Source organism: Episyrphus balteatus, chromosome 4 (genome assembly GCF_945859705.1).
Source record: "Episyrphus balteatus chromosome 4, idEpiBalt1.1, whole genome shotgun sequence".
Taxonomy (NCBI): domain Eukaryota; kingdom Metazoa; phylum Arthropoda; class Insecta; order Diptera; family Syrphidae; genus Episyrphus; species Episyrphus balteatus.
In genome coordinates this window covers 83,254,494-83,275,443 of record NC_079137.1, presented here as the reverse complement: position 1 = coordinate 83,275,443, position 20,950 = coordinate 83,254,494, and the positions used below count along the sequence as shown (strand labels likewise).

General features: G+C 30.2%; 1 protein-coding gene across 2 annotated transcripts in view; it reads right to left on the bottom strand.

Moving 5' to 3' along the window:
- Positions 1–18,713, bottom strand: part of LOC129919975 (echinoderm microtubule-associated protein-like CG42247) — a 33,255-nt gene extending 14,542 nt beyond the window's left edge. Inside the window, exons 1-6 of one of the 2 annotated variants that reach the window (XM_056001115.1) lie at positions 18,607–18,713; positions 17,733–18,532; positions 4,227–4,421; positions 1,945–2,061; positions 1,504–1,886; positions 1,294–1,443 (exon numbers count right to left, since the gene is read on the bottom strand). In XM_056001115.1, coding sequence (XP_055857090.1) covers positions 1,294–1,443; positions 1,504–1,886; positions 1,945–2,061; positions 4,227–4,421; positions 17,733–18,494 — 1,607 coding nt within the window. In that variant the 5' untranslated portion in view covers positions 18,495–18,532; positions 18,607–18,713. Of the gene's footprint in view, positions 1–1,293; positions 1,444–1,503; positions 1,887–1,944; positions 2,062–4,226; positions 4,422–4,630; positions 5,353–17,732; positions 18,533–18,606 lie in introns of those variants that run through there. The other variant, XM_056001116.1, reaches the window with a different exon arrangement.
- Between the last annotated feature and the right edge of the window lie 2,237 nt (positions 18,714–20,950).

The window sequence follows — 20,950 nt, the reverse complement described above, 5'->3', positions numbered from 1 at the left end:
AGTTTAAAATGTATTACACTCGAACCAGATCAGCGGTTTGTATGTGCGTCTTTGTTCATGTATAACAAACAATAACTTTACCAGAAGTTTAGGTGCTTTTAACTGTTGTTGTAGTAATATAACACCTTGAATCGGGAGCCGATTCCACTGGTCAACAAAATTAACCTTTTTTTTGTTACAGAAACCAAGGAGTAATTTTTTATAGGTTTTTGGTGTGTTGAACTTGAATACGAAGTCAGACAAATTATATCACATCACGTTTTTGAGATAATCTCGTTAGAAAATCGAAAATGCCGCTTTTTACCAGTTTTCGAGATTATTTCTTAGCTTTTGTTTTAAATAAATTTGTAATGGTTTCTAAAAGAACTTAATCTTATCTTTCTAAATCAGTTTAAATCTTTTAAGTATCTTTTTTCTTCTTTGAAAAATCTTAAGTTGAAATCAACGTGTTTGGTATATCTCATGTTTATTTGCTTTTAATAGAAAATCTCGAAAAGTTCTTTGCCAATCGCTTTCAAATTTTGACACAACGTTTCATTTACATTCCTGTAAGTTCTTATATTGTTTTAACAAGAAAAAAGTTATATTTTTCTCACTAGTAATTATTTAGTAAAACTTGATTCACCACCCTCTATAATATAAAAATTTTCGAGATTCTAAATGGAACGTTGTGTCAAAATTTGAAACCGATTGGCAAAGAACTTTTCGAGATTTTCTATTAAAAGCAAATAAACATGAGATATACGAAACACGTTGATTTCAACTCAAGATTTCTCAAAGAAGAAAAAAGATATTTAAAAGATTTAAAAAGATAAGATTTAGTTCTTTTAGAAACCGTTGCAAATTTATTTAAAATAAATAACCAAAAGCTAAGAAATAATCTCGAAAACTGGTAAAAAGCGGCATTTTCAATTTTCTAACTGACTGACTTAGCGACCAAAAAACCTAAAGAAAAGTATATCTTGGTGTCTGTAACAAAAACCTTGTTGACCAGTGTTCTTCGAAAAAGTGCAATAACAGTGCAGTTTTTTTTTTTAAATTTATGAAAGTTGAATCGGATCTACCTGTCCACAATTTCCATTAAAATTCTAATGATTTTTTGTATTTCCATTTCAATTAAACCAAAAATGTTGTAGTTCTAGGGAACGTTTAAAAAAACTGCAGTGTTATCGGCGCCAAAACAAGACGGCAGACTTACATAAATAAATCGTTTATTTCGCAAGAAATCTGATACCAGGCGCTTAAAATGTACGAAAAACGTTTTTCTCTGACGATTTTCATTATTTTACTTACCACATAATGTCTTCAGTATGACCCGTGTAGTGTCGTTGAGCTTCTTCTTCACGGTCTAACAATATTGCCACAGCAGCTACATAATAAAGAAGCTCTCCAGACGGAAGTACCCAAAGGTTGCGGCGAGCATCGATTCCTCGATAACCATGACTAAAATTTAAAAAAATAATAAATGCAGTTTTTTACAGCGAAACAAAATTATTATCTTACACCCATTGTAACTGCAGCTTTTTATCTGGTGGAGAATTATCAGCTGGTGCATGATGAATCGGTGGATAAAACGTTCTTCTTAAACCTCGTATAGTGACTTTGGTAGGTTCTTCTTTTATAATATCTAACATAGAATATTCACCGCTTGGTCGAAGTATTTCACTCTCCGGTGCATATAAAATTCTAGGACGACTTTTACTCCTAGGTCTTGCTCCCCTAATGGGAACTTTTGGAAGCTCATCGGTTGAAATTGGTGCCGGAACAACAGAAGGTCGTGATCTTGATCTTCGAATCGGAGAACCAGCAATAATTGATGCCCCGGTTGCTAAATAAAAAGTATCTACATCTGCAAATTCGTTTCGAAGTTGTGAGAAACTTCGCACCTGCAATTAATTTTACTATGACGTCTAATGGTTTAGAATTTCAAATATAAATGATAACCTCCTGTCCAGTTCCTGTATACATCTTTTTAGCTCCATTTATTTTAAGAACTTGGCCCAGGTCTTCTAAAACATCTTCAAATGGTTGTGAAGTGCGTAAATTAAGAAGTACACGACACTAAAAAAAATTGATTGGATAAATGAGGTCAATAATATTTTTTTTTCTTCCATTGGATAATTTATTACAAAAATGGTTTAATCCTAATGTTTGCATTGTTTTTGTTTCTGTACTACCTCATAATGTAGAGCAAATAAAAAATGTTTTGAATCTAATGTGCAAACAACTTGTCACGCAACACCCGGTATATGTTAACAAATAACACCCCGGACTTGCCCTAGATTCCTTATTTTGATTTTGAACAATTTTTTGAAGATGTAAAAGGTGTGTATAAGAAATAAGAAATAAGTGCATTTTTATTTCATGCCAAGACGAATTTTCATTTCAAAAACTTTACTGACTTTAGTGACATAAAACTGAATTTAAATATAAATTGGTATGTATGTATGTGTTTGTTATTTTAATTGGATGATATTTATGTGAATCGGATAATGTTTACAATTGTATACTCCTTGAAAACGTTTATTTTATCCTTTGTACATTAATAAAATATGTGTTTTAGACCATAAGAGAGACTTCAAATGTTTAAATCAGTCAGTATGGTAATTTTTTCCTAATATTAATAATTTTGGGTAAAAAACACATCACGAATTTCTTATGCTTTTAAATGTATGTAATGTAACAACATGTAACAACTCTCTTTTCATTAAAGCCATCTCCTCAGCCATGTAAAGATTCCCGAAATTCCTTCTTATCTAGCAAAACCACAAGGCATCAACCTACGAAATACGAATGAATCTAAGATGAATACTGCATTTAAAGAAAAGTCCTTTTCCTAGTTTGCATTAGAACATTGGAACAACATACTGAGCTTCAAATAATGCGACTAACGCACACGAGGACATCCTTAATTAGAGAGTCGAATTCTTAGAAGACATTACAAGACATTACTATTTGTTATTACAAATATCAAGCTTTTGAAAGTTATCACACCCTCAAATAACTTCAATATTCATTGACTCTACTCTGCTCATAAAAAAATTAGGAAATCATTTTTGAGACGATAATAATAGTAATCTGTTTTTTTATGAAATGTACATCATATTAAAGGAAATGACGCAAAGATTACAAAAAAACAGGGTTGCCTGGTCTCAGCTTGCTGCAACCCTAGGGTTGCCAGGTTTAAAGAGGTACACTTTTGGAACAAATTGCATCCATCTGCTTTTTTGAAAATTCTAATACTAAATTAAAGCTTTATTATTCCTCTTTAAAATAAACTAGGGTTGCCATTCAAAATCTTGCCGCAAGTAGGTGTTGCCTGGCTTTGAATACAAAATTCCCAAAAATGACTTAAAAGGAAAAAAAAATTATTTAAAAACAACGGCAACACTTACAGTTATAAATTATAACATGTTTAAAAGCTAGAATATCACACTTAATCACAAATTTTAAATGAAGTTATTTTAAACAAAGGTTTTTGAAAAAATTTTGAGAAAAAAAAATTCAAAACACATTCACTTTAAAATTTTTCAAGGTTTTGAATTTTATTAAAAAAAAAAAAATACTGTCAAAATTGACTGTCCCTTTTGTCCTTTTATCAAATAGTGAAAACCGTACGGTTTTATGTCTTCTTGTTTTTGAGAAAATTAAAAAATAGACTAACTACTTTCTTTTCAGAATTTAATTTTTCGGCTTTGTAAGCTTTCTTTATCAGTCATCTGATTATTTCTTTTAATTCTAATGCAAAACAAAAGTTTTACTATCCCTGTTTAAAATAAATTAGGGTTGCCATTGAAAATATTGCCACAAAAGCAGAGGTTGCCAGGCTTTGAATTTAAAATTCCGAAAAATGACTAAAAATTAAAAAAAAATATTAAAAAAAAAAACGGCAGAACTTACAGTTATAAATAATAACATTTTTGAAAGCTTGAGTCTTAGACTTAATTATTAATTTTAAATAAAGTTATTTCAGGCAATAGTTTTTGAATAATTGAGTTTTGATGTAATACGAAAACATCAGTATCTAATATCAAATTTTTCAACCGAGGTAGGCATAATATTCTAGATATAAAAATTTCTCGCAATAAATAGATATCGCGAAAATACTTGCTTCTTCAAAATATTGGTGAAATCTATTTACTAAACGTTTTTATTTTTTAAGACACATCCCAATATAATTTCAATATAAGTATTATAAAAGAAAAATGAAAATATATTTTACTCACTTGAACTGAATGATCCAAACTATTTATAATGCGTATAACTCTTCCCGCACTGCGTTTAATTGACCCAGATGTAGTTGATAGAGTTCCCAAATCTGCTTCCATTATAGACGGTTTTCGACTTATTGGCTTTGATCCCCAACCCTGGTTTCCTGGAGAGGCATACCACATACCGTTCTTCTTACCGTAGCTAGCAGGCTTTTAACATGAAACACAAATTATACATTAATTTTAATTGTTTACTAAATAATATTTAAAACTGTGATGTTTCAGAGAAGCAAAGAGTTACGCCAACTCCTAGGATCATAACAGTTAGTATTAAACTTAAAAACGATTTTTTTGAGTTCTCTAGTTCTCAACAACACCATAAAAGAATTACTAAACCTTAAAAAAAAGGAGAAACCTACTTCCCAATTCGATGAAGGTGAAGAAAGCACCACAAAAACTGAGTCCTCGTCACTTTCAAACATTAAAAAAAGTTGAAGCTAAATTAATTTGAAATACAATTAAGAGCAGGATGCATTTTTATTTCGAAAAGCGTATTAAATGAAATTCACATCACTCCATAAGTCATCTAAAGGCTTTAAAATTCTTACTGAACATTTGTCAAATTAAATAAAACTTTTTTTTGAAAATCGTTATATCACAATTAATTTTTTTTTTGTTTTGAGTAAAGTGTCGTTTACTCTTCCGGGTACATATAAGTCGACTGACAAGCCCTTTTTCAATTGAACATTTTACGAACCATTTATAAGAGCTATACTTTCACGTGTGTTGCAGCCAACACACGCCAACTATACCCAGCAGTAATGTAAGGAGAAAAAGTAAGGTGAAATATGACTTCTTATTCTTAGCTAATAATATGGACTTAGGTTTGGTAACGGTTGCTTGGTGTTTACAGAAACCAAAGCAGAAATTTCAAAACAAAAGTGACTATATTACCCGTCTTGGACAATTACCATTGTAAGACTCTGACGTAGTTTCACCACAATACAAAAGTGATAAAGAATCAGGCTATACTAACTTTAAGGAGAATGTTCCATTTATTTGTTTGTATGGCGTTGTATGGTGGAGAAACATGGAATACAAAAAAAGTTTCTAATGTATACTTGAATGTATAGGCTATTTTATGTGAACATTTGTTGGTATTTAGTACGGCACCTTATTTTAATGGTAATAATCAAATATATTCAAGTAGCAAAAAAAAATATATATGTATATATAATATGAATATTTTCAGTGTTAAATCTAGGTCATTTGCTTGGGTTTTTCTTTTTATGATGAACTCTCAGTCATTATTAAAGGGTTTAGTTTGAGTAAATAGGGATGAATATAGGTAATACCATCAAGATTTCCCAAATTTAAGTTGAACTTTCAAGTTAAATAAAACATGACAAATTATAGTAAAAATTATAACTGCATATGAATTAATTTGTCATGTGTACCTACGAAACTATAGATGAATTGAGGAAGTAAAGAAGATTTTAACTTTAAAATTAGTTTTTTTACCAGTATCTTAATAAAAGAACCCAAATTGTTGTTGCTCCAATTTCTAGTTAGAATTGCTTCGCAGAGGTTTCTTAAATTCATATTTAATTAAATATCTTTTTTTATGTTTAAAAGCTCGAACAAATAACAATTCTTTGTTCAGATATCAGAAAAATATCGTTGAATCTACGAAACCAAAATAAAATAAAAAATAAATAATAAATTATGGAAGAGGCGTTTAAAAAAAAATTTAATTTATAGGTATTTAAGTGATCTAAAAGCATTTTTATAAAATAAGCGGGTCAGCTACAGAAGAATTCCATGTTTCGTTATAGAAAAAGCAATCCCACAGAAATCAAAATTTAAGAGTGTAAGAGTGACGATGAAAAATAAAAAAATTTCGACCATTTTAAAATAAAATGCACTACTGGGTTGCAATTACTCGCTATTATGATAAATGTGGCTCTTACGTAAAATCCTTTTATGAAAAAATTTATCGAATAATTATAATTTCATTTTCTAAGGAATTTCATAAGATATAAATGTTAACAAAATATCAAGTTTGTTTTTTAAATTTTAAATGGTTTTGACCACAAAACAGAGTAGCACTTTTTCACTTTGAATTGCGAATTACTCTCGCATTTAAAGAGTTATGCCTGATTCACAATATTGCGAGACGACGAGACGAGAGCGAGACGTTTTTTATGAACGTTTTCGATTTAAATAAAAATCGTTTGAAAATCGTATGGAAATTCACAATACTGCGATTTTTTATTCTATAAAGTAAAAAAAAATAAAAAAAAAAATAAACAGTTTTTACTGAGAATCGAACTCCGGGCGGGGGAGGCAATCACCTTCTCACCTGAGCTAACTCGAATGTTTTAAATTGAGAAAACTTTTATCCATATAAACTGTCAAGAATATTTTTATATTAAAATATCATTTTCGAAAAATCGTCATCTCGTGCGTCCTTTTCTAAATTTTCGGAATTTCAACGCAACGAGAATCGGAATATTGTGTATTGTTTCATATATTTTCATTATTTGGAATTTTAAAAATCGTCTAGGAAAATCTCGTCTCGCTCTCGTCTCGTCTCGTCGTCTCGCAATATTGTGAATCGGGCATTAGGAATATGTTTTATATGTCTAATTAAAGTTTTAAGAATTTCTGACTTGAATGTTATTTGAAAAAAATGTTTAAAAAACAAAGACTATTTTTAAAATATTAAAATAGGAAAAGCTACCCAAAAGGCACAATCATTGGCACCCAGGTACAATTGTTGGCACCAGGGTACAATTATTGGCACCCTCGAAATTGAAAGAAATACAAGTGTTTTTCATGATAGTTTTTATTAAAGTTTATATTAAAATTTAAAGATTAAAAACGGTTTAATATAGCAAAAAATCTTCATTTAACGCAAGTAAAAAAAAGTAATTAAAATGTAAGGTACTGGCTCTTGCGTTTCAAATTTCTTACCTTTATCTTAAATAATTTTTGGAAGTTGAATCTTTTTTTTTTAAGTTTAAATTTAACTAAAAATTACGTATTTTCGCAAAAAAGAGAAACGTCATATTTCTGCTGTACAGTTTTTTTTGAGAAAAACTAAACACGTTTGCAATGTTTTTTAGAACACTGCGTACGCCAAATTAAATCGAAATCGTTGGAGCCGTTTTCGAGAAAATCGCAATATCTCGAAAACTTTATATAGGAGATATCCGTTAAGAACGAGATATTAAAATAAAATAAAAACGGGTCTTGGAAATCCGTCCAAATTGTCTGTAACGAGTTTTTGGCAAATCTATCAAAAATTTTGAGCTCTATTTTCCTCATTTTTCAAACATAAACTCATAACGGATACACGGTATAATTTATTGGCAGTCTTAAAGGTACAATTATTGGCAGTGCCAACGATTGATGTCCCAAAGCACGCATTATTGGTACCCCCTGCCAATAATAAAACCACTACTTTATATGGGACCAATTATTGGCACCCCTTTTTAATTAATTTGAACATATTTTTTATATAAAAAACAATTAAAAACATTTAATTTATTATATTTGCTAAGCTAAAAAAAATAAATCTTCATCCAAAAACTCAAAAAATAATCAAAAACTGACAGTTACCAAATTAAATATTTTTTGTGAAATGCTTTATTACATGAAGGGTGCCAATAATTAGCACAAAAATCGGGGTGGCAACCATTGTACCCCGTACGCTACCTAGGTATACCATTTTATTCCTTTTGAAAAATAGTTAGAGCTTTTTTTAAATTAATTTCTTAATACAAAATGTTTTAACATTTTGCAAAACAAAAGTTGGAATGCGAGAGAAAGAGACCACGTTAAAAAGCGGATTACTGCATGGATTTTGCCAAGATGACTTCGGTCTTAAATTAGAGGCCGGTTATAACGATCAAGAAAATGCATCAAAAAAAAGAAACAGCATATGAAATTGAATATTTTTTTCTGGTCGTTGTTTATAGCGATCAGGAGAACTTATGTCACTTGACAAGCCAAAAAATCTATCTTCCTTTTTTTCCTGATTGAAATACACACGAAAAAGTTTTTCGTTTGCAGTGAAACGAAATGTTAATCAGCTGGCACGAAAAATTTATTTGCATCAGGAACAATAATTTCAACAAAAAAATAAGTGTTCCATTATTATTTTCCTCTTCAATAAAAATTCTTTGAGTCATAATCGATTGGTATACAATTTGTGTTTCAAATCGAATGAAAACATAACAAAATATCTTCTTGAAAATTGTTCCTGATTCATTTTCCCGATCGATATAATCGATGGAAATCCACTTAATTTAAGACGAAAATCTTCTTATTTTTAAGAAATGCAGAAATACGCTTAATTTTAGGTGGTCTATTTTGCAGTGTTAAATCTTTAACGAGAAATTCAGAAATCTAAAAACTACTTTATGGCAGGTACGTTTAATAAAACTCCAAAAAATTAGGTCGTTTCAAATCAAAAGTCCTGACTCAGAGTTTATTTTCTTCCTTCCAATAAAATTGAGAACAAATAAACAAAAAACTCAATTTTATTGGCTCATTGCGACAAATCAACTCAAAAATAACAACAAATCATGCTTGTTTGAATGAAAGAAATGCTAGAGAAAAAATAAACAAACGAAAATTCTGAATTTGTTTATTAATGATTTCTATGGTGACGACTCGAAAATAATTGAAAAATAAAAATAAGATATTTACTGCCCAATTAAACAAATGAAAAGATGTGAATAGGATTTTAAGTTATGAATTGCTATCATATAAACTGGATATTTCTGGTCCATCTTCACCTAGTCCTATAACAATATCTTCGGCCGGCAAAGTTACCCCAACTACCTTCAAATGATAAATAACACTGGTCAACAAAATTTAACTTTTTTTTTGCCACAAGAACCCAAATATACTTTTCTAGTAGTTTTTGGGGTGCTGAATCCGAATCTGAAGTCAGAAAAAATTGATTGGCCTTCGTTTTTGAAATATTACCGTTAGAAAATGTCAAAAAACGTAATTTTGGCTATTTTCGAGGTTCTGTTTTTATGTGGGGTAATTCATTATAAACAATTTTGTAATGGTTATTATAAGAACAGATATTCTTCTTTCAAAAACTGTTTAAATTTTCCCGATATCTCTTTTATTGCTCGAGATATCTTTAGTTTCATTTAATAAGTCAAAGAGAAACTAAACTCAATCTAAAGTTTAAGTCACTGGCCACAGAATTTTTGCCACAAGAACCAAAATATACTTTTCTGAAGGTTTTTGAGTTGCTGAACTCAAATCCGCAATCGGAAAAATTCTATTAGCCTCCGTTCTTGAAATATAACCGTTATAAAAAAAAACCCTTTTTTGCATTTTATAACGGTAATATTTTAAGAACGAAGGCTAATAGAATTTTTCTGATTGTGGATTCGAGTTCAGCAACCCAAAAACCTCCAGAAAAGTATATTTTGATTCTTGAGGCAAAAAAAGTGTAATTTGGTTGGCCAGTGTTGTTTCTGATTCAAAGACCGCTACTTAAATTTTAAATATCTCGGGCAATAAAAAAGATATCGGAAAGATTTAAACATTTTTTGAATGAATAAAACTAGCTCTTATTGGCACCGTTACAAATTTATTCACAATTAATTACTCCACATAAAAACATAACCTCGAAAACAGCCAAAATTACGTTTTTTGACATTTTCTAACGGTAATATTTCAAAAACGAAGGCCAATCAAATTTTTCTGACTTCAGATTCGGATTCAGCACCCCAAAAACTACTAGAAAAGTATATTTTGGTTCTTGTGGCAAAAATCTTGTTGACCAGTGTAATTAAATAATTGTATGTTTTTTTTTGTATTGTCCGCGGAAATGGAGTGATGCAGGTCTGGGAGACTTGCCTCCGCTTTCTGAGGCTAACCCAGTGAATCTCACAGACGGATCAATTAATTAAAATAGGGATATCAAGAACTGTTCTTCATTATTTTATCGTAGTTTTAGAAAAAGTTCAGCTGCCTCATAAATGCTTCCTTCCAGTAAGCGAATGAGTTTTTTTTATTTTTGCTCAATTTTCCATGGGACTTTTGATTTGAAACGACCTATATTTGATCACAAATAATATGTGCTATTTAATTTTCTCCATTACAAAAAATAATATTAATGAAAATCGTTAGATCTAAAGAACCATCCAAAAGTATTAACTATCAGGTTTGAAGAAAGGGTTTAGGCGGTATCTCGAAGTACATACAGACAGACAGAATTGCGAGACCCATTTTTTTGACATTCTCTATTATCACAAAGCATTATATGATTTTTATCTCGAACTCGATTATTTTTAATATTCTTAAACTTTATGTTAAAGAATCGTTTTTTACGTTTTTATCTAAAATTTGCCCATTAGTATCTATACTGCAAGTATAAAAATTGTTAAGAAAGGGGTGACCAAAAAGTTTTAATCGTAGGTGTTTGATAATTCCAAATCCTAGGTAGGTACACCATACCGTAAGTAAGCGTACGTACAATGTATATAATAATTGTACATACAAAAGTATGCATGGCAGTTATTTCTTTTTTTTCTTACCAAATAGCTTTGCATAAAATATAAAAACTTCATAAATCACTTACTTCTCAGTAGCACTAACCACATCATTTAAGTGTAATACCAATCGTGAATAAAAAAGAAATAAAAAAATTAGGCCAGATGTTATAAGAACAATAAATTCAAGTTTTTTTTTCAGAGACCATGAATGTTTTTCTCTGAAGGTTACATATTTATTGTTTGGAAATGTTCTACCCAATAAAACTAAAATAGAAAATTTTAATTGTCACGTCATTTTATTTATACTTTTGTGTCATGATATTTAAACATTTTGTACGTTTATTAAAAAAAAATATTTGGGTGTTGTTGTCGTTGGTTGGGGTTATAGAAGATCAAGAGGAAAATGAGAAATGTTCCCAATTGACTCATACAAACAAAATGTAAGCCTTGTCCAATATTTATATCTACCGGGTGTTAAAGCAATTTACTTTAGCTAATAATGATTTGCAACAATTATTAATATTGCTAAAAAATTATAAATTTAATCAGATATTTCTTGCTTGCAATGGAGACATCATCAGTGAAAAACTTATATCATTGCATACGATTGATTGCGCGAAAATGCAAAATATTTATGCTGTGAGATCCTGTGAATCAAATACATATCCACAAATCCTTATGCAAATACTAAATATGTAGCATGAAAAATAATAATTCTCATTCAATTTCTTTTAACAACAAAAAGGTTTGAAGTCCTTATTTAGTAATAATTATTTTTCTTTTTATCTTAATTATCGCCTTAAGTATCGCATAAAATACAAACATCATTATTAATTTTGTTCTCAACACAAACCACTTCATTTAAATCCCTATGTTACAAGACCCAAAGAAAAACAAAAAAAAAAAAGATTTTGAACAAAATTAGGTCAGATGATATAAAAACATTAATATTCAAATTCATAGACCAAGAATATTTTTTTGTGAAGGTTAAATATTATTTTTTTTGGTAAGAGGGAAGTCTTATCGTTGAAATCTAAAGTATTTAATATTAAGTAGCTACCATGTCACGAGAGTTTCTAGGGATACGTAGGTTCTTTCATATAAATTTATATTTGAAAAACTTGGGACGTTATACCTTTTCTTATGATACAAAGGAATAAAAAAAAAAAACTAAATAAAATGGATGAAAAGTGGTAATCTACTTGAACAAAAAATAAAAGAATGCATGACAGGGTCACACGTGTGTTCTCGTTTAATACGAGCTGCTAAAATATAAGCACAATTTTTTTATTGGCTGGTACTTTTAATATTTTATTTGAGTAATCATTTTTTCCACATTTATTAGAGACATGGAAAGTTTAAATGCCATAAGTTTTGAAACTCAACCCCTTACCAAATTAACTTACTTTATAACAAAATTAAATTGAGAAGTTATATAGCAGCCTTGTGCATCGCAAAATAAGGTACTCCAAAAGTTTGCTCTATTTTCCCCCACCTGGTAAAAAATGAAAATGTCTGCCAATTTTTCAGCTGTATTGCAGTCTTATAAAATTAAATGATAAACCAAAATTCTTTTCTTTAAATTCAATATCAATGGAGTGAACAACTGTATGAATTCGACAGTCAATAGACTTCAATTGGCCTTAGGTAAACCGCTGAAAACTCGTACTTTAAAAAAGTGACAGTTACACTGTTATACTTCTCACCCACAGAAATTCACTTTTATAAAAACTTTTTTCTTACACTTATGAAGATGCCTTTTAAAATTTAGTAGGTTAACACCCTAACAAACCAAACTGTTTCGCAGTTGAGGCGTTCAAAATAATAATGAGTGAAGTCCTTTTGAAATTTGTGCATTATACTGAGCTTTAGATTCTCTATCTCAGGAACTAAAGAAGCTTTTGAAAAAAATTTACTTAATTTTTAAGTCATTAAAACATCTCATTCTGAACGCCTCATTTATGAGAACTAGATGGTGCTTAAGCCATCCCTTTGATGTTATTTGGAAAATTTTCACTCTGAACAAAAGTGCGTAAAGAAGTACAACTTCAAAAATTATTCCTGCTAATTGTTTATAATTTAATTTAATTTAATTGAAGGGTCCCTATGGCGTATGAGTAACTTTTTAATGAACAACGATTTAAGGGTTAGTTTAAAATGTTCTTTTCTAAAATAATAATTCAGACGAGTTGGCCTATGTTGATCATTTTCTGACCCTATAAAAGTATTGGTCATATTGACATAAATACATAAGATGGACCACTAAATTAATATTCAAAAGTTTTCGTCATTTTCATTTGCTCAAGCGATAATCTATTCTTTTTTTAAAGAAGTTTTAATGTAAGTTAGTTATCAGTTTTGTGAGATTCCTTGTGGATGGAAAATTGAAATTATTTGCACCTGTCATATAATCAAGATTAAAGAAAAACTTGCTTTTCTTAAAAATGGATCTAACGATTTTGATTAAAATGTTTCTTTATGCGAGGTCGTTATTTCATAAAAAAAATTCAGGAATTAAGGTCCGACCACTAGAAATTCACGCTCTCAAATAAATGAAACAAGAATATAATCTTATCTGTAACGTGATGCTCATTCCACAGCCGAGTGTACATACAAAATTCGATCAATTTTGGAAATTTTTTTTTTTTAAACGGGTGATAGTGGGGCGGCTGCTTAGCAACTCCCGGCTGCTTAAAATCGTGCACTTTGTGATAAAAGCTAGAAATTTACATTGTTGGTAGTTGTCAATATAAGAGTTATTTTGAGATATTGGGCAACTTGGTATTCCATCCAGAAGAGTAGATAAAAGAGTTTTTCTGTATTGCACTCACTTATTTGCATATAGAGGTAATGAAACATTTTTATTAATATATGATACCTACATGATTTCGAGGTATTTTTTAACGCCCGATCGAATAAAATGAATACAAAAATATTTCGACCATCATTTAAAAAATTACTGGACTCTACATGATTAGTATTTTACTTAAAGAGCAAGATTCAGAATGTAACCAATTACTCTTTGAAAATAAGTGGTGATGAATTTTTGTATGGACCTTTCATATACCATAAAAAAAAATAATAAAATATGAGCATTAAAATATTTCAAGTTAAAGATTTTTTTTTATTAGTGAGAAAAAATCTTACCACTACACCACATGAAAAATGTATGCGTTTTTTTTAACTGCATATAAATTTTATACATCCTAATTTGCACTAATTTTTTTTAAGTCGGCGAACCTTATGTACCTACGTAAGTAGGTTATAATTTTGTTAATTTAGAATAATTTTGTTTTTAAATAGTGGAATCATTTTAGGTATGAAGAACTTTCTGATTAACGAGTGATAAAAGTTAACATTAATTTAATAAGGAACCAATTCTCGTAAGAACTTATCACAACAAAAACATTACTGTTAAAAAAAAGCCAAGTTCTCCTATGTGGAAATTATGCTGGTACAAAAAGTACTGAGATGTAAAAGTGTACCAAGCAGCGTTACCGCTGTGCCACTTTAGTGGCACAATGCCACCTTTTTTCAGCCTGTGCTACCGAGCCACTACCTTTTAGTCTGTGCCACTTTTTTAGAATTCCATTCAATTAAAACAAAAACTTAAAATTCACCATGATACAAATTCTTAACTTTTGTTAAATTCTTAACTTAACTTTTAATTAAGTATTATTTATTAATTTATTTTATGGTATTGCAATTGTCAATTTCCTTAAACTAGTTTTAAAACAAATTTTGTTTTTGAAATATCTATTGAATACCTGGTACCTATTATTTTTTATTTATATATGTATATGTATGTATAATAATGAAGAAAAAAATAACAAAAATAAAAATAATAAAAATTATTTTTATTTAAGTGGAGCGAAACGCTTTATACATTTTTGGAGTTGAGGTCACTTAAACTTATAAATTGAATTATGTATGTATAATATAAAATATAAAATTAAGTGTTAAGTTTTAAGTTTTTAAGTTTGCGTTACAATAAAACATAAAAAAATGTTCGTTTAAATTGTGTGTTTTCTTCAAATGTTATGATTTTGGTGAGATGTTTTTTCTCTGAAGACTATTTTCATACAAATATGGTGTTCCTTTATTATTATTTTGATGTGCCACCTTTTTAAATTAAATTATCCCACGCCTCTTTCCCCCCCAGATACCGCACGCGCTGGGGTCCATTTACACCGAGTATGATGGCACTTGCGGTGGCTAGTCATATCGGCACTTAAATTAGAGTTTTTTGAAGAAAAGAAAAACACGAGATAAGAGCGGGGCTGCTTATTACAAGCAGTTACAAAATGTAAAAAAGTAAATATCTATATAGGAGCACGCGAAAGCATTCCACTATATAGAAAAAAATAAAAATGAAGTATTAAATAAAAAAAAAATATTAAAAAAAAATAAAAAAAAAGTGTAGAAAAAAACAAAAATTAAATAAAAAAGCATGCTTAAGCACTTGTTAAATCAGTTAAAGAAAGTCCAGTTTCAGTTTCTCTTTTACTATTTACTAATATTAAGGTCCAAGAGAGCTATAAAATACCATATAGGAGGTTTTTTTGTGTGATCTTGCTGTTAGTGCAATCAAAAATATTACAATTTTTATTAACATTCCTTAACATTCTCGTAATAGGTTCATTTTTGCCATAATCAGTTCTATGAAGAGCTTGATGAAATTGCGGGGTCGTTCTGTCGTTTCTTCGAGTGCCACCTTTTTTGCCACTTTTCAAAAATATCCAGCGGTAACACTGGTACCAAGTTCTAAGGTTTGTTTTCAATTTAATCAATAAAATTTTGATTGTTCTCTTGGCAATTTTTCTGTTAATTACCGATTTTAAAGTTATTTCAAAAATTGCCAAGTAAACAATCAAAATATTATTGATAGGAATTTGAACCCAAACTTTAGAACTTGGTACACTTTTACATCTCAGTACTTTTTGTGCCAGCATAATTTCCACATAGGAGAACTTGGCTTTTTTTTAACAGTAATGTTTTTGTTGTGATTTCACTACTTTTTGCAAGGAATGGCTGTAGAATTGAAAATCTCTATATTTGATGAAAACTTAACGGAAATGGGTGGATGCCACGCCCCCTGAATTGAAAATCTCAAATTTTCGATTTTTCCCTTAGTATACCCCACAAGTCCTATCACCGTGTAAAATTTCAAGTTTCTACGGGAAGTTCTCCATAATTTTGATGATCTGTCAGTGAGTCAGTGAGTATGTGAATCAGTGAGTCAGATACGGTTTTTGCGATTTTTGAAGCCCTATATCTCAGAGACTACTCATCGTAAGAAGCTGAAATTTTGTTAGGTGGTTTTGACCAGCTCAACAAATGTAGCAAGTTTGAAATTTCTAGCATCTTTGGTGTGGAAGTAAGAGGGGGGTCGAAAATGGCCTGAGTTGTGTCCTGTGAATAAGGGTGTAGTGCCAAAGTTGCTAGAAAACTTGGCTGGGCACTACCGTTCCCCTTGATTTCATTAAGGGCCAATTTGTCAGTAGTCAGAAATACCTCAGATAGAGATTATTCCTAGGAATAAAAGTTTATTTTGTATTGACATATATTCTTCTGATAGTCTAACTGACTATAGAAAAAATTAGGGCTAAAAAAATAATATAAAAAAACCACAAATTTTGCTATATCTAACTAAAACAAAAATTAGTAACCTTAAACGTTAATTCGATATGTAACACAGTAAGCCGTCTACAACAACGACCGAGGCCATTTCATAGGCAATTAAGTGCTCAATATTCCTTCCTTGAAAGTCTTCCAAAAAAAGAGAAAAAAAAAAATACAATAAAATGTAGAAGATGTACACACACACTAAGTTGACCCTATAGCTACAGCTCAGCGTAGCGGACATTCAGATAATTCAATGTACCTAGATATCGAAAATATTATTTAAATATTTTAAACGAATCTAACCACTACTACATTTAATAAACAGCTCTGTGATCCTTACATACCAGTAGCCCCTTCAAACGCTATTTAAATTTTTTTTTAAATTTTTAAAGTCGGACTTCTGTAAAAAGGATTTCAATAAAATCCATACAGCTTTTTGAAAGGATACAAAACTAGCGATCGAAGGAAAGAAAAAAATATATTGCATTTCTGTTTTTGCTATCATTTTAGATTCAACTTCTAAAAGTTGTTTTGTAAACAACAAAAAAAATATTTAAAAATACATTATTTTGACTGTTATGAAATAAATGTTTTCTTGTTAGATAGTAAATTATGACACGTGGCACATATATGTATGTAGCAAGCTTGGGAACACTGTCTTTTTTACCTTCTATGGTTCTTTAAGCTCTATACTTTATATTTCTTATACTTTATATTGACGTCTTCGAAATAGGACAAAACACGAGCTCCAAGGTTATGCATTTAATATGTACTTAAAAGCCTTTAGAAGTATCGAATAAAAAAAGGCGTGCTGTTTTTGTTTTCATGAAGTTAGTGTTTTGTTCTAGACAATTTTTAAGTTAAATATTTAACAACAGTTATTTAGATTACCACATGAGATTCGTTCCAATGTTTGAACAAAATATAGTATATAGTACAAATGAAATCACTTCTCTCAACTGATGGATTAGATTTCAGTTAAACTCTTTACTTTCATATTTGATAACCTAGTGTGCTATATGTTTACAAAGGTAAATATGTATATAGGTATGTACAAATGCATGTACATTATATTGAAAGTGAATAGAAATACAAACCAGGGCTCGATTTTAAAAAGAAGAATGGATGTTGACTCGCCCATTCTCGTACAGTAAAATGTGCCATAATAGTAACCAAAACACGTAACAGTTTCGTCCAAGGAAAATATTTAAATTTTATCGATTTTCTTCTGGTTTGAAAAACATATCATAAATGCTTAAGAGGTCACTGTGAAATAACCACCATATAAACCCTAAGCTCGCTATTGATTTCTAACTTGACAAATATTTTATAACAACGAAAAATTTTTACTACAAAATTTACTTACTTTAAACGATTTAAATGATGAAACAACATAACTGGCTCCATCTTCAAGCTCATCAAGACTATACTTGCGATCTCCGTCCATCGAAAATATATAACGCGCCCCACGTGGTAAATCCATTTTTGGAGAAATTTTATCCAGAAGACTATCCATTGAGGTGATGTCACGTCCTGGACGATATCTCAACTCCACTCCCGGGAAAAAAGGGTCACCATTTCGATAAAACACAACTCGCCTCGCTTTCCAATATGACAAATTTGAATAACGACTTACAGCACTCATAACACTATTTATTTGATTAGAAGACGATAATTCTGGCCGAGATTTTGAACGTATCAATGGCACAACTGGTGGCTGTGAGGAAACTTCACTCATGTTGTCCATCGCACTTGGACTCACTGCTCGGTTATGATGTCCATTGCGATTCCAATAGTCGTTCGCTTGTGTATTTTTTCCATTACCAATACCAACGGGTGTTTCAATGCCACTACCAACACTAGCAGCCCCACCACCCATAATGGTTGTGGGTTCGTTATTTCTGCGCTGTGCTTCTTCGACCACAAATACTTCTTCCTCTTCGTCACTATTCATATTCAACTGATGGTCATTATTTGCGTTAGAAATGTTCAAAGAATTTTCGGACATTTGTGCTTGTTTTGAATTATTATTAATTATTTCATCTGTTATTTGAGCAGGTGAAGATTTCGGTACATCTGCATCAAGCTTCGGTGATCTTATATCTAGCTGTTCAGTATTGCTTGACATGTCCAGAATAATTTTGTATTTGGACAACACTCAATGACCTAGTTTTTTTTCTGAAATGATTTATTTAAAAAATCTAGCGTTACATTTCAAAATGAAGTTAAAATATTAATACCTAGTTAACACATTACAACAAGATGTTAAATTAAGTTTAAACAAAATCACATATTTTTAAACACTCATCTTATGTTTTCTTAGTCTAACTTCACCGGTTGGCCACTGTGCAAATTCTGTTTTGTTCGGTCGCATTCGATGACCCGACAAGTCAATTGCTAACAAGGACCTTACAGCAACAACAAAATCACTTTCGGTCATTTTAGTAAAGGGAGTAGTAACAACAACACAATGAAATTGAATGGAAATCCTAGTTAGTCTCACATATACTACTAAAGCACTTCCATTATAGGTTTTATTCATTAAGGAAAAAGTGTTTCATGCACTGACCGTATTTGATTTGACGCGCTGTTGCACTACTTCATGTGTTCTTATAATTATTTAGGTTTTTTTTTATATATTATGTAATAATGGTACATAATTATTTTCTATAGGCTTTGAAGAAGGCAAATGTGTTTTTGGAAATTTACCTATATGAAAAGGACTTGCCTTTGTTTGCAACTTTTACTGTATACAAGTAGGTATTATTTTTTGAATCTTTCGTGACTTATTTTACAATGGGAAGGGCCTGCCTGTAGGTTAGTTATAAAAAAAAAAGAAAAAACTATTTTCATCCAATTAAAACAATTAGAGCAAGTTTAGTTTTTTTGGTTTGAGTGTGTGTACTTGTATATTGAATATGAATAAAATTAACAAAATTTATTCATATTAATATTCACTCACTTAGAGAATGTCGTTATATAAATATTAATATTACTGCTATTGAACGACATACTTTATTCGCCATAATTGCCATTTAAGTAAAACTTAAATTAAGTCGTTGCCTTCGACTGAATCTTTATTAGTCACTTTAAGAAGGTGTGTCATTTGAATAACAAAAGGCAACGTAAATAGGGGAGAATCACTGGTATTTTTAATCCAGACTAAAATTCGTTTGCGATACGATAGATTCAAACATAACATATTAAATAAAAATTTAATTATATACTCGCAAGTACATGGTCCAAGATCAATTCTTAAGTAAATACAAATATTTTGCAAATTTGTTTGGCTATGTGAAGTTGGCACCCCCAAATGCTAATTTTTTTTTTTCAAACCTGCCTGGTTCGATTGCCCCAGATTAGCCCAGGATAGTCCAATATTTTTTTTTCGCTAGCCCACCCTTAGTTCTAAAACTATAACTGATTTTTTTTCACCTAAAAAATCACAAAAAATATTTTTTTTGTTTTATTCAGTGTAAAAAAATGTAGGTTTTGCACTGTGGTTCGTTTGCCCAACGTTAGCCCAGGAAAGTCCAATTTTTCTTTTCTTAATTTCACTATTTTTTCAAAAGAAACAACAAAAAACTTTTTTCATGTGAAAAAATCGGTAGTTTAAAGCCGTGGTGAAGTGATTTCTTTTTCAGTACACGAATAGAACTTTTTAGACCTTTCTGAACTGAACTGGTAATTCCAACAAATTACATCACTTTTTTTCTTTAGCCCACCCTTATTTTAAAAATATAACAAACAAAATTTTTTCAATTTACCAACCTCTTAGGTTAGGTTAGGTTAGGTTAGGTTAGGTTGAACGGGGTGATAATCCAACAAGTCAACCTCTTAAAAATCAAAATTTGTTTTTTTTTTTTAATTTTTACACAGAAAAAACCAAATTCTGATTTTTAAGAGGCTTTCTAGGTGCTTTTATGACAAACCAATAAAATCAATGATTTTTAAACTCGAAAAAATATTTGTATGTTGTGGTGACATGAAACAAATCGACTTAAGCTTCTTAACAGGAATGTTATATGGACTACATGCAATCAAGTCCAATAAATAACGTTTGAGGAGCAATGCAGACACCAGTGGAAATAATTATTCTTAAATATAAATTAAAAAAGGGCGACTGTGGTGTATGCGTACTTTTTTTTGTGTGTGGTGAATAAAAACTAATTCTTCTATAATTTTTAAACTAAGCGTAGGATAGCGATAGTAAAAGTTTGGCTATCCTGGGCTAATCTTGGGCAATCTACAAGTAGGTATTATTTTTTGAATCTTTCGTGACTTATTTTACAATGGGAAGGGCCTGCCTGTAGGTTAGTTATAAAAAAAAAAGAAAAAACTATTTTCATCCAATTAAAACAATTAGAGCAAGTTTAGTTTTTTTGGTTTGAGTGTGTGTACTTGTATATTGAATATGAATAAAATTAACAAAATTTATTCATATTAATATTCACTCACTTAGAGAATGTCGTTATATAAATATTAATATTACTGCTATTGAACGACATACTTTATTCGCCATAATTGCCATTTAAGTAAAACTTAAATTAAGTCGTTGCCTTCGACTGAATCTTTATTAGTCAC